At 36.6% G+C, this 15,486-nt stretch overlaps 1 protein-coding gene across 1 annotated transcript in view; it reads left to right on the plus strand.

The window, feature by feature from the left end:
- Positions 1–15,486, plus strand: part of DLC1 (DLC1 Rho GTPase activating protein) — a gene marked incomplete at its 5' end in the record, with an annotated part of 217,516 nt that overhangs the window by 30,651 nt on the left and 171,379 nt on the right. The window contains 2 exons of the mRNA XM_082316317.1: positions 11,565–11,714; positions 14,332–14,472. Coding sequence (XP_082172443.1) covers positions 11,565–11,714; positions 14,332–14,472 — 291 coding nt within the window. The remainder of the gene's footprint in view (positions 1–11,564; positions 11,715–14,331; positions 14,473–15,486) is intronic.

Below are 15,486 nucleotides of genomic sequence, written 5' to 3' on the forward strand. Positions count from 1 at the left end.
TATAGATAAGCTATGAGTGAAGAATACGGAGACTTACAGGAAAACACCAGTGTGGTGAGCAAAACGGAATAGATCTTTGAGCTTTTGGACTTTCAAATAATGTTTGAAACTTTTTCTGAACATTGTCCTTAATTGTAGGAAGAGACACTGGTCTCCCTATTCAAGGTCTTGCTCTTGGAGATGTATGTGCTATAAATACCATCACTGTTATAATGATTTGGGGGGGGGGGGGGGGGGGGTGTTACATTGATTAAGCCCTGCAGTAAAAAGGGCATTCAGTTTTACAAATGTTTTTCTCTGCATACTGACAACTAAATCAATCATGTCATGCAAGTCACATGCATACATAAGTAGCATTCTGAGAATCTGTTCCAGTGTTTTTGTTGCAGAGAACATACTGCCTCTGAAAGAAAAAGTGCTATTTTGAAGTTCACTGTTTCTAAACAAATTCAGTCTTACTAGAGATGAGTTTAAATTCTCAGCTTTCCTCCTTTATTTGTCAAGAAATGTCTGCACAAGAAAAACATGACTCTGCTATAACTTCTGGAAGTTTGCAACAGCCTTCATCATCCATTGCTACATCTGCCACAACAGTAAGCCTAAGAAAATCTTTAAACAATTCTCTCAGATCACTTGCATGACTAAAAATCTTCAGTTAGTGCATTTTTTTCTGATAAAATGAACCAGAAGTAAAACCAAAATATTTAAAAGAGATCTCCAATTAGCTTTGCATAGAAGGGTGGTCTATGCATGGGCAGAATATTAACAGTGCAGGAAGGTTTTGGATATTGCCAAACTTCTGTGAAGTTTGCTCTTCTACATTTGCAGAAAATAAGTCCACTTTTGCTTTTTTGTTGTTTTCTGTACCACAAAAGTGTCCTGTTTGGATTAGCATTAATATTTCCCACTCCGCTAGCCATTGCCTTACCTTTTTAATACCATTTTCACCCTAGTGGTACTTATTTGTTCCTTCATTTTTCTACATGCCTTATTTGATCTGTAGTGCTACGCTTTAGTGCTGCTGAATAGCACAACAAAGAAAAAAAAAAAACAAAAAACAAAAAACAAATTATGTCTTCCTTTTACCCATCTTGACAATAGGACTGTAACCAGGTCTTGTCATATCACACATAGAGCATCGCACCCCACATCACATCACATTGCCTCACCTCTTTCAAATTGCATTCTTAATTTAACTCTTAATTTAATAGATTAGCATTTTAACCATCTAAGACAGTAATTTTTATTTCTCACCTGGAAGAAGTTGCAGAGTGGTTTATGAGTTTTGATTCTCATGTGATGTGATACGTTCCTCACTGCACAAGTGAAGTAGGTCCATTCTGCAGTAGAGCAGATTAACTGGTGACTCATTTAAAGTAGGTCTTATGCATCTGGTTTCATCCTTTTTGTGCCTTGATCCTAGGCGTCCTTTCAGACACAGGGTTGCTTGGACTCCCTGAGATTCAGTATGGTTGGTGTATAACTGTCTATATCATATAGCCTTCTGTAGAAGAGCTTGAGCTCTTCTCTCCACATTAAATCCCCCACCTCATTATTTCCACCATCAACTCTGAAGTTCCATATTTTCTTTGTTGCCTGTTTACAGAGGTCTCCATAATCTAGTCATGCTTCAGGGTACAGGGGAAGAAAATACTCTATGCTGAATGCACCCTATCTCAGCTTTCCTCTATTCCCTTTCTCTTCTAACAGCCTCCTCCAGACATAAGAGGTATTGGAAACTGTTTGTGTTTGGCAGACAAGCCTGGTGAATCCCTCACATAAACTGCTAACTTGAGCAATATTACCAAAAACAGAATGATAAATGCAGATTCTTCTGTATCTAGCTAGATATCTAAATAAATGACCAGATTATCAGAAGCCAGAAGCACTGGGCTGCTTTCAGTGAGTTGCAGGCTATTACAAAGTGTTCCTACATTTTGTCATTCAATATATAAAAGTTCTCAATCAATTCTTGGTAATGAGCCAACCCAATCTATTTTTTTAATTAGTATCTCCAGGTAAACTTGTAATATTTACTTCTGCATTTAGAAAATGCCAAATTCAAACCTATCGTCAATGTACAAAGGCTCTTCGCTGCACAAATCAGAGTGCATGCATACATGTGTGTGTATTTTTGTGACTTGTAAATACATAGAAATATAAATAAACCCATAGAACACAACAGAGTAATATAAAACTAAAGTAAAAGGCAGAAGCAGTTAAATATTTATATTTTTAACCAAAAATCCCTAGATGAATGATAACTTGGATGTCTTCAAGCTAAGCCCTCATGGCAAGATTCACAAGGTTAAATAACCAGCTAAACCTGCTCCCCTCATATGAGGATTTGTTATAATTTTTGTATAAAAGCATATTTCTTCCATAATGCACAAACATTTTGATTGCAAAGAAAAGCAAATACAGGAATTTTTCTGCAACCTGTTAAGTTAACTGGACTTGAAACACTCAGTAGACACTCTCCCCGCCCTGCACACAGATAACATGCAAATTGGTTAAGGTATTATTAGCAAGGGGATTGTGTTCTTGTTTTTTTAAGAGGTTGGTTTTTCTTTTATTGACATGGCAATCATATTAATGAACAGATACCTTATCTAAAAAGATTGAGTTCACAGTGCAACCTGTATTCTTAAAACTCTTTGTTTACTAAGGTATCATGATAACCATTTAAGACAAACACTTCTATTTCTCACCTGGGAGAAGTTAGAGTGCACAGTGGTTTGTGGGTTTTAATTCTCATGTTTGTCTTAGGCCTGATTCAAAGTCCATTGCAATTGTGTGAAGAGTCCCATTAATTTCAGGAGGCTGCTCAGTACTATTATTGGAATACCTTCAGGTACTGTGGGGTAGAGTGTCACTAATAGACTTCATATATGTAGTGGCCATTACCTGGTTTCTATGTTTTTATTGGCAAACTTGAGGACAAACTAGATTTTATATTCATTCCTCTTTCCCCATCCTCTTTGCACTGTCTTCAGTGCAGTGTAAAACTGAAACTATTGGGTTTGCTTTCCATTTGTAAACAATTCCTTACTTCCAGGTTTGAAATGCATTACATGACCTCTTTGGAGAAAAACTTTTTTCCCCACGAGGACAGTCAAGGATGAGAGCAAGTCGCCCAGAGAGGCTGTGCATTCTCTGTCCTTGGGGGTTTCCATAGCCTGGCTGAATCAAGCCCTGAACAGCTTGCTCTGATCTCACAGCTGGCCCTACTTGAGCAGAAGGTTGGTCTAGAGACCTCTGAGTCCTATCCAACCAATTAACCTATGAGAAGCCTTATTTTGTTCTGTCCGTGTACCTATTCTTTGTCTTTTTCAAACCTTCAGACTGACAAAGGGTGAAGAAATTGAGGTGAGGGAATCACAGGTGGAGAGAATGGTTTAAGCAAAGTGTCCTTGTCACACTCGTTCTCACTATAATATTGTGTGTGTCCTCTTTAAAAAGAATATTGCAAGTGTTAAAAACTATCACAGAATCACAGAATGGTTGAGGACACCTGTTGAGATTATCTTGTCCAAGCAGAGTCAGAGCAGGTTGTCCAGGACCATGTCCAGTCAGATTTTTAATATCTCCATGATGGAGACTCCTTGACCTCTCTGGGCAACCTATTCCACTGCTCAGTCACTGCCACAGTGAAGTTCTTTTTCTTAGGTCTAAATGGAATTTCTTGTATCTTGATTTGTTCCCATTGCCTCTTGTCCTGTCTTTGGGTACCACTAAGAAGTGCCTGGCTCTGTCTTCTTATTCATTTATCAGAGAGATCCCTCCTGAGCCTTCTCTTCTCCAGGCTGAACAGTTCCAGGTTTCTCAGTCTCTCCTCATATGAAAGATGCTCCAAACCCTTAATATCTTCACTGGACTTGCTCCAGTATGTCCATGTCTCTCTTGTACTGGGGAGTCCAGGACTGGGCCCAGCACTGAACCCAGATATGTCTCAACAGGGTTGAATAGAGGGGAAGGATCCCTGCCTTGTCCTGCTGTCAACATTCTTCCTAGTGCAGCTCACTGTTGGTCTTTTTTTGCCATGAGGTTGGATTACTGGCTTATAATTATCCTCACCTTCGTGTTTCAAGAAGTGTCTGTCTTGTGTCTTAAGGAGGAACAAATCACAAGTATATTATGAAGTATACTAATGGGCCAAATATGTCAAATCTTTTGTGTCTGTCATATATTCCGTTATATTTCCCTAAGTCTGAATTTTCTTTTAATAATGGGGTGTCCTAAGTGTTTGTGCCGCATCAGGCATCCAGACACCTGTAACTCTCATTCTCAAGCACTTCCAAATTGGATGAATATGAACAGTTGGATTCAAAAAAAAACTTGTCACAGTTCAAATATTGATTTCCAAATGATCAGTTTTATTGGCCAGAGAAATTAATTTCTAATATTGTGGAAATCTAAGTCCTCAGAAAGTCTTTGCATTTTTAACTGCTATACAGATAGTAAAATTGTGATATAATATTTTTAAATATTAAGAAATACAGAGGATTAATAGATAAATTCAAAGAGACTCAACGATTTGTGATCAATTTACTTACATTTTCTCACAAGCTGTTCCTTTCAGATGATAGAACTTGGAGTTTGGACCTTCCACAGTCTCACAGAAATGATTCTTAGTTTATTTGATTTCAATAGATATGAGGACCCCTGTGAGTGATCACTGGCATCAATTGTTCTCTCTTGATTTACTTTCAATATTTAGTTTGATAAATCAAAAAGCCTGAAAATTAGGCTTAAACAAAATCACCAAGACCAGAACAGATCTCCTGAGGGGCAAACCCTCCCTCTGATTTAACTGCAAAACTAAAACAAACCAAACCAAAACAGGTCCCTTTCCACCAATCTATAAAGTAGGCATATTAAATATAAGTACACAAATAGATTCACTTATTCATGTATTTGTAAAACACAGGCCAATAACAGACACTTATCCAAGCAAATTTCATAATGTTGCTGATGCTGATTTCATTTCTGATTATAAAAATAGAGTCATTATTTTGCCTTGTTTGACTCTGATTTATAGCATAATAGGAAACCAATAAGAAGTTCACTGAAGTATTTTCTTGTTGATTTTACACAAAATTACTAGATCTGAGATAGTTTTGCAATATTGCAAAAAATGCAGCATCAGTCATCTTTCACTCACATTCTATTTAATCACAGTTCTATTTAATCACAGTATTTTTCCAGTCTGATAATTAGTGCTCAGATTACTGCCATAATATTTTCCACAAAGCAGAAGTCTTTACCCTCATAGCAAACAGAAATGGGGTCCAGTGAATGTAAAAATTTGCTTCTTGCTGACTTTGTAAGTCATAGACATAAAAGTTTAGTTATGAAAGGTGACTTTTAGAATAAGTATAGTGCTAATTTACAAAATATGAAGAAGGAGGAGGAAATCAGGAAGTAGCTGAAAATTGTTTATGCTAGAAAGAGCATGATTAATGATTTTATGTTTTAACTTTTTTTCCCACCCAATGAAGCCAGATTATGTTAATGCTGTGCTCTGTGCCTCTATGGGATTTGATTTGGCAAATTTTCATAGTTTATGGGAGTTGGGTGTCATCAGACAGGCTACTGTAAACAAGTGTAACTCCAAAGATAGAGAGGTGGATTTCACCCGTCATCTGTAGTTTATGAAATTATATTCTAAGTATAAGATAATTACCTTCTACGTTGTACAAGATATACCATTTAGAGTTGTTAATTTTAGGTTTGGGTTTGCTTCTCTTTGTTACCTGAGTTAGCACCACCAATTATTATTTTCATTAGTATTGCAAGAAAATTGATATAATGTTAACGCAGTATTGACAGTTTGAGAAGTTTATGTTTTCTATTGCTATCTACCCATGGTAATATGACATTAGCTAGAAAGCCACCTTCAATGACTTAGTTTCTTACTACAGTGCTGCTGCGTTTCAAGAGCAATGATTTCATGAGTAACTACTGCCTGCAGTCCCTGCTGAGTTAACACAGCCATGATTCCTCAGATTGTTTTTTCCCCAAGGTTTTTGAGTGATTTTCCATTTCATCAATAGTGAATTGCTAAATTTCATTATTAAGATAACATCTCTGCTAGATAGTTTACTTGGCTGACATGAAACATGGAAAACTACAATCAAAACTGCTTGAACTAAAATAAAGTACAGCCTACAGGTTGAGTATGTGTTTAGGCAAAAACAGCTGTAGAAAGGAAGTTACTAAAGAGGAATGCTTTTGTTTAGATTAAATTCGCTTTGAATGTGAAAGATGGCAAGTTTCTGCAGTGGAAATCAGGTTTAATTCAGGAGACCTTACCTGTGAATAGCACATTTCTACACAATTACTACATTACAATTACTACATAACAATCACAATTACTACATTATATAGCAATCAAGTGCCTCTGAAGTCCTCACTTTTGCAAACTTAACTTATTTGTGGGTTTAACAGGAACTAAAAAGTGCATGTAAACCAGTGCTATAGAATACTTTATATTTGGAAAAATTGAGTCAGCTCTCTAAAATTCTTGTAAGAAAAATTAGAAGAAAAGCTACTTTCCCAAAAACATGCATGAATATGTAGGGATATCTGCATGCATGAGCATGTCTCCTCACCTGTGCATGTGTACACCAGTGTATGCTTGTGTTATTTGTTCCATTTTCAGTCTATTTTAAATATGATTAAAATATGATTTATAGTAGTAACTTTACTGTGATCTTTGCTGGTGTCTAGGCCTTGTGTCTTGTGTCAAAAAGGAATGGAATGCTTTAGTTTTTTCATTGTGTTTTAATGTCCTCTGCCTGCAATTCCTCTAATATAATGAAGAATAGGACTCTAATATGGTACTGTAGAGTGTAAAATTTAGAGAAAGATAAAATTCTCAGGTATTTTTCAAAATTTATGAACTGTACAGTGCAATGTAGAAGGATGAAAATTACTCATCTGATTTATACACCTGCTAGTAAAAATCAACAGATAATTCCAAAATACTATATATTGCATTACTTTTTGTATTTGTTTTCAGTTCAGATTAAAACCTTCACAGCATAAAATCAGTGATTTAATAACTTTCTATTATTCAGAGAGGGTATTTTTTAGCAAGGAAAGACAAGAATGAGTAATTTAATGCCATGTGAAATACATAGGATTAATACAAGATCTTAAGTCAGTCCAGCTGGCTGCAGATCAAGAATACCAGACAAAACTCAGCCAATTCTTTCCATAAAAGATCCCTTTCTTTTGTGGGTAATTAAGCTCACCTTGCCAGTTGTGCAATAGGCTTGCCTCTAAAAACCAAGGTCTCCTTTTCAAAGAAATTATGAGCATCTTGATACAAGAGCGTCAGGGAGGAGGGAGGGTGGTGGTGCCCTGATGGCCCTAACAGAGGACTCCTTGGAGCTGGACGTCCTCTCCCTTTTTTAACCACAGGGGACCTCACTGGCACTAATGGGGGTGTCTGCTCTGCTCTGGAAACCAGCAGATCCTTTGAAAGGGAGCCTTTACAGGGAAGGTGGCAGTGATTCAGTCCCCCTGAGGATATTAAGAGAGAGCACAAAGTTAGTTTTGTGTACTAACTACTTCTGTACAAAATTTTTGCTGTGAAAATTAAAATAGGTTTTACTCTTAAAAGTACATACTTCTTTTCAAAAGGTACCCTTTGCTTCAGCTCTGCTCAGCTGAAAGAGGGACATGGGAAAATGAGCTACAATAGAAAGAAAAGTCTGTGTGTGATGTAAAACAGTGGCTACAGGAGAAGGTGAAAAATATGCTTAGAGAAATAAAAGGTTTAAGAGAGAGGAAGAGAAGGGTATCCGCTTCAACTGTTTTGCCCTGCCCTGATAAGACAAAATGGATGTATTAAATCCAAACTTAACCAGTGTTGTACTCCTTGACTGGTTTCTTTTATTTCAGAGCAGGTTAAAATCATCATTACATTGTGATAATATTAGTATAAAAGTTGCAACCTTAAAAAAAAAAGTGGGGAGAGGTACTTTTTAGAAATACTCTGACTAATGCTGCCTTTGTACAGTGTTTGTTGTTTATCCGTCAAACGTTCAAAATCAAAAATACAACATTATGTGCAGAGAACATTATATTCAGAAATTGTCAGGTGTTATCCAGGCAGATTGCTATAGGGACATCATGTTAATAAACAACCTCAGTTTGTAAATGCAGGCACAAAGCAGCTTGGTGGTAAAAAGGCAAACAAGCACTTGAAGACATAGGAGTACATAGGGAAAAAAATAGTGTTATTCTTTTCCACAACAATGTAAGCTCCAAAATTACAAAATTGTCTACAAAAGTGGCTGAATCTCATCTGCAACCATGTTCTCAAAAATGTTTTCATTTTCTTAGCATTGTTTGCTGATGATAGCAACGGGGCTTGTAAACTGTTTTCCTTGTAAAAATGTTTGGATTTCTTTTAATATGACCTTAACTTTGGGGTTTTAATACTTAATTTAGGAGTAATTCAAGCATCCTTCATTCTGTGAACAGTTAAAATGCTTTCTGTTCTAAACATATGAATATATTCAAATTTAACTAGCTCCTTTATCACACCAGTGAGGATAAAAATTAAAAGAAATACTGTTTTTTTCAAGTTCATGACCTAAAGTATTTCCTCTTTGTGTGGAGACATGTTAAAAATAAAATCTCCAGACAAATAGCATCTCAAGTTTGACCTACTGTATATGCTTGTGATACATTCCTGAATTGCCCAATGCAAATGCCTAAAGGCAGAAATTAAGGCTGTAAGGGCAGTCTTTGACCAGACACCTTCTAATGCCTGAGGTTTGACTTCATAATGGTAAAGGTAGGATTTTTGTGTAATTCTATAAATGTAATTTATATTATTGTATACTAATTTTGGAGGGTAACTAGCTATCAGTGGGGAAAAATCTGAGAAACTGGATGCAAAGGAAATAGTGTGTTTTCAAAAGAAAACAAATGGATTGCTAATATATTGCTGGCTTTAGATCATATCACACTTTGGTAATAAAATCTCAGAAGGGAGATACAAAAAAGACAAGCTGTAAAGCTCTTGGAAATTTATTAGATAATATCAAGGCTAAAACTGTCTAAACATAAATTAATCTTATAATAATATTTATTTAGTGTGTTGTATTGAATTTCCAATGCAAGATTAGCCTTTTTTATTTGTATGTGTTAAATTTTTGGTATAATGCTTAGGCTTTCATGTATACAATTTAATAGTGCCCCAGGCAAACAGAAGGTGACTATTGTGTTATTCAGTAAATTGTGAAAATAGAAACTATACTTAAAATGTTAAAGCTTCTCATGACAAGGTTGATGTCACCAGCAGTCAGAATCACAAACCATTGCTAGGACTTCTGAACAGAGTAGCTAAACTCCATACTGATAATATTATTGTTTTCTGAAAGCAGTGTTTGCCTGCAAAGCCAGCCCGTTGTGTCAAGCCCGAGTATCACTTTGAGCAATATTTTGCCACCTCTTCATTTCAGCAGATTTTTCTCCAGCATTCTCAATCTGCTACATGCAGAACAAGTTTATACTTTTTTGGCAGGATAAGTCAAACAATTTGCTTAGGGAAAATTCCAGATTTTTTTTTTTAATCTTCATGTAAAATGCCTGTTATCTCTCTAGTCTGAAAAAAAAACCAAAAAAAAACCAAAAAAATTCCCACCCAGTCACTACCATTCTTTTTGCTGTGGTGTGGCAATTAACTTTTGTTTTTTAAGTGTAAATTTTAGGTTGATTAGCCTTTCCAGTTTTATATTTCCCATCAAAACTAATAGAAATAAATACATAGTTAGGGGACTGTGTGGGAGGCTAGTTTGGGCAGCAGCATGGGCCCCCTGTGGATGGGTAATCTGGCTACAGTCTCACCGTGGTCAAATGTAGCCCCATGCCACAAAGGAGGTCATGTCGTCTTTGTTAGTGGACCCTTATTTGCTCCATTGGGCTTTCTGCACCCATGCAGATTAGATTAAATAACTGTTATGACATTTGCAAACTTCAGATGTCAATTCAATATCAGTTAAAATGAAGATGCATGGAGTTTCAATGAATCGTTTGGGACACTGTGTTTTCATTTTGAAAGAAAGTGAAATTTAACCCTGACTGCTATGTTGTTTTGAGGTAATATTCTCTCAGGGTCATTCTAAACTCAGTTCAGGTTCATCAGGAGGTCCTGCAAATTCATTAGCTTTTTCAGCAAACCAATCAAAAATGTCATGTTGTAATAAAAAATGAAATACACAGTTTTCCTGGATTTGGCCTTTGCTATGAACGTTGTTCATAACTCTGCTATTGACTGACAGATTTGTATTTCTGCTTTTCTAAGATTTAGTTAACTAACCTTCAGTCACCTCTGTCTTCACATAAAGACCATGGAGACCATGTTTTATATGACTATTTTATCTATACAGTTCCTTTAATTCTAGCATGAATCACTTAATTCATGTTTTGTAACGATTTTGAAGCAGTCTACAAAAAACCCGCTAATAGAATCCTAACTAACTAGAGAAGTCATTGTGTAGCTTGAAAAGCAGTTTAATGACTACCAAAAAAGGCTGATTTGGGCATTTATATTACTTACTTCTTGGACACAATGATGTAATTATAACATCTTTGTTTCTATTTCTTGAGAAGGATTTATAGAAATATTATTTTAAGTGAGTTAATGGAACTTCCTATTTTCTAACTTCCTATTGTGGAAAACCATATAGGAACCAGTGGGGGGTTTCATATTCCTGAATTTTGAGGCAGGCTAGTTAGCTAACTTTTACATTAACTCTCTATATAAGGGGAAAGAGAGGGAGAAATTCCTTGAAAGTGTTATTTAGTCCATCTAACTGAAGATCTTGCTTTGAGTTGCTCTTTCAAGGATCTTCTCTGTCTCCATGTGGTACAAATGGAGTATAGGGAAATAAGTGGCATACACTAGGTGTTTAAGGCTGTGATGTAAATACCCCTCATCCTTCTCTCTTTCCAGTCAGAGGATCTAAAATGCTGTGTTTATTATAATGTTAACATATCTCATGTATATCAAGAATTTTCGACCAAGACAGAAATCTCTGCCAAGAATTGACAATACATAGTTATGCTGACGAGTTCCACAAGGAAAAGTCCTCAGCTAGAAAATGGCTTCTTTGAACTTTCTTCTCTCCCATTTCAGTCATACATTAACCTTCATCATTTGTATTTGTACAATCAAATCAATTAACTTGGGGTGAATATTTGGAGGAAACGTTTAGAATCACTAACTCTTTAAAGAGTATGTGTATCAAAGAAATAGTAATGATGCATTTGTACCAAACAACTGTGCTTTTTTCAAAATTTAAGTGTTATAATGGATGTATATTAAATATTAATATAAATTGTTTTCCCAGCAGTAAGTCAAGGCTCAGTGAATAGATTACACAAAGCAGTATTTTTCCCAAAAAAGAGATTTTTCTGCTTATTATTCAATGCACTTTCATGCCAAATTAAGAAACAGAGCTTTCTTAATTTTTCTTAATTTGAGTTTATTCTTTCCAAGTAATTCCGCTTCAGATTTAGCAATTGTATGTTCTCTTCCTTAGGAAATAACAGAAGATCGAGACCGATCACGACTGGATTCAATGGTGCTGTTAATTATGAAACTGGACCAGCTTGATCAAGACATTGAAAATGCTCTCAGTGCAGGCTCTTCCCCATCCAGCACTCCAACATACAAACGGAGGCATATACCTGTAAGTCAGTTTGCTTAATCTTTCTTATTACTCTAAGAAGAATCTGGTTTTACTTCACTTTTTTTTTTTTTTTTTCAGTCCTCACATTTATCATCTCCTTGGTTTCAGGACTAAAGTTGTGCTTGTAAAGAATTTGCCGTGTATTTTTGTTTGTATTTATGTATGTTTTGAAGGCGGTAACAGAGGCATCCATTATTTCCTTTTGGCACCATTTCATAAATGAGAGGTTCAGAGCACCCAGATGAAAGAAAGGGAGATCAACAAGATTCAGAAAATGTCTGTCTCTCTAATTATCAGTTACTGTAAATGCAGAGTCAGCACAAAGTCAGGATCACATCAGTCTCAGAGCATATGTGTACGTGTCATTTGACATTAAGTAGTTAGAACTGAAACTAAGTCTGAACTACAGGTCTTGTTTTTCTGCTAGTGGGAAGATCCATGAAATTTTTGGCAGAGACACACTTACGAAATCCTCTGTCATTCAAAATAAGATTCTGGGCAGAACTTTAATTATTTAAATTTAATTATTTGATTTATTTAAATGAGATAATTCCTTGCTGATAGTAGTCTGAAGGGAGACCAGACAGCCCACAAACATGATTGATGCATTCTTTTTTTCTGAAAAATGTTTACACATGTAACTGTGAAGAACATGAAATGGCTGACCCAAGGTGTTCTCATGCAGGCTTCCTGTTAATTTCACCCACATGTGCTGCAGCTGTTTTTCAGTTTAAGAAACTTGAGAAATACTGCCCCAAGATCTCTAGGCTAACATTCAGGTCGTTTGTTTTTGTTAGTGGTATTTTCTTTCAAATGAGGGGGTTTTCCTATTAAAGCCAGACTTCATTATTGCTGTATAGTCAAGTGAGTGGTCTGTAGGTGAGAAAAGCTGTATTTAAGTTTCTGTGGGTTTGGTCAGCTGAAGATTATATAATATGTCATTTTTAAAGGACATAACACAATTACACTTTTAATAGTTTTCCCCCTGGATATCAATGTTCTCGCAGTATCTCCTTGAGCAGTGATGGGAGAGGAAAGATGAAATACAATGTTAACATCTATTCTCCATATCTCGCCAATGAGTGCCCGCATTTTAGCTAATTTCTTACAACAATAAAGGGAGTTGGGGCAGTCTGTATAAGTAAGCCTGCATGATAAGGAGAGGTGGTACCTGTTTCCATGCTGCAAAGCAGCCCTCCAGAAAGACAGCTTGCATCAAACATGGTATATATGCTACTTATATACACTGATTTTCTAGGAATGTTTGAGCTTTTGAGTATTATGAATCAGAAGATCAAAAGATTTGGTTTTCAGGTCACTTGTGCATTGTGTTTCAGGACACTTGTGAATTTTATAGTAATGAAGCATTTGGATGTGATGCAAAAACATGGGTAATGGGGCAGGGAGCATGGTTCTGCACTGTAGCAGCATGGCTCTGCTAAGCCAGAGCTTCTAAGAGCAGTGGTACCCAAGCTGACTTTTACAGAGGCATTTGTGTGGCTCTGCTGCTTTCCCAATGCTTCACGCTGCAGAGGACTCACTGGAAGGAAATATCAGACTCAAATGCATGGTCCTACCTAGAAGGAAGCTTTGTCTCTAATTTCTAACACTTTTCAGAAAACACCACACTGGCATACTTGGTGTAAAGGCACCTGTCTAATTGGCAGCTTCAGTTTGGCAGACCAGAGACTTAACCGGAATTAACAAATCAAAGGGTTGCCATTTCTTTCCAGTCAGGAGCAGAACCCCTGAGATGTCTCTGCCCCATATTTCACCTATTCTAGGAACTTGGTATTAGGAAACTGAGGCTTATGTCTGCACTGAGCTGGCTGGGGTTAATAGTTCAGGCTTTTTTCTGTGTACTGTGTAGCTGTATTCATGCAGGCTGCACCTCAGCTAATAATCCTGACAGTATATGACTAGTTCTACACATAGCCAGCTCTTTGCCAGATATGTGTCACAATTTATCTGCAAGCAATATAATCCCCTGCCCTCAATCTATGCAGTAAATCAAGCATGTGCTATATTTTTACTTCCTCAAAAATAAAACACACTATATTTCTTCTTCTTTTTATTCTCGAAAAAGGAATGTAATCAGTGTCATTAAAGTAAGGGCATTTTAACCAGAAATAGCATTTGGCTGATAAGTGTCTGCTGATTCCAAAAAACTAGGGAGCTGTACCTCTGAATTGTATAAACTGCTGGATGGTGATGTCATTTCAGCTTTGTAATGGTTTACAGATGTTCACTGAGCTTGCAACGCTGCCAGAGACAGAAGGTGGGAGCACACAGGAAATACTGAACATCAGAGAAAAATGTCAGACTTCTGCAACCCCAAACTGATTTTTCTTACCTTGCATTCTAACATTTAGGGGAATTATAGCTTTGATGTTAGTGGTGATTTATAATTTCAGAACAGCAGCTAATGCAAACCACCACGTTGAAAAGGACAGCAAATGAATGTGTAGATAATGGAAAAGAATAAGGGGAATTACTCTTACACAGAGAATTAAGCATATATATTTGAGTGAATCTGTCTATATATTTCCATAATTTAGAACTAGATTTTTGTTTCATATTCATATTTACTAAAGAGGCTTGCAACATTTTTTTACAGGATGTTGAATCTGGTTCTGAAAGTGGAGTGGATGTTGCTTCAGTAAGTCACTCACAAACAAACTTGTCTCCTAACATCTATGCTCCTGAGCTAGCATCTCCCTGTTCAGTAGCCAGCTCTGGAGCTAAACCAAAGGCTGGGGTGAGTACAAAGATTATATTTTCTCAACTTCACTCATGATATCGGGTTGGAAGTGAAATAAAGATATTTTATGCTATTCATTACATGGATTGTACAGCAGTATGTGTGTGACACTGAAAAAAAAGGACTAATAATGCAGGTTTTCTCAAGGTGCCATTTGAGTGGCAAACAATCCTAGAAGTTTCACATTTAGAAACACACTGTTATCAGCTGATGTTTATAATAACCTGAGTTCTTATGTGAGAAAATAAATCAAAGGTGCTTTCCATTTTACTTTGGAAGATAAGGTTTTGTGAAGTGGTATCCCTTGGAACATTTCCTAAATCTCATGGAAGATGTAGCCAGAGAAAAAGATGGGTGAATCATGTAACGTGATTTATGATGCCCAAGTCCAGTCACCCTAGTCCTTTTGAGAGGCTAAACTGTTGTGTACTGCAAACAGAGGTATTACCCTACTGAAGGGAGAATGTCATTCTAAGGACAAATTTGGCAAGCAGTTTCATATGCTGAGGATCGGAGGGAAGCCTCTGAGCAGACAGGTGCCAATGCACACTAGGTGGTGAGGAAGGTCAGGTCTGAGAGCTCAGATATGGCAAGGAGCCCCCTTCTGTATCTATTCATAGATACATACAGCTATCAGGAGCATGGTCCTTTCTTTTGCAATTGTCCACCTACTGAAGAATCCTTCTTCATAATGCTTCAGCCGTCAGCATGTGCAGAAAAGCTTGGATGTCCTAGAAACTCCTGACATGCTTTCTGTTCCCTCTTGCACTTTCTGTTTCCACTCCCTCAAGAAGCAGAGAACTTCTAAACTTTGCCCAGGCTGAAAAGTCTTAGCATAACTCCTGCTCCATCTGTTCATGAATTCAACCGCTGCTGCTAATCAGACCAGCAGAAAATCTGGGATAAAATATTAAAATATAAAGTGTGATTAGCATAAATATATATGTTTATAACAAGTTTATAAAAGGTAAAAGAGTCCAACTGTCATTAACTACCCTGCAATAATAGCAA

Source organism: Platalea leucorodia (assembly GCF_965183815.1).
Source record: "Platalea leucorodia genome assembly, chromosome: 6".
NCBI lineage: Eukaryota > Metazoa > Chordata > Aves > Pelecaniformes > Threskiornithidae > Platalea > Platalea leucorodia.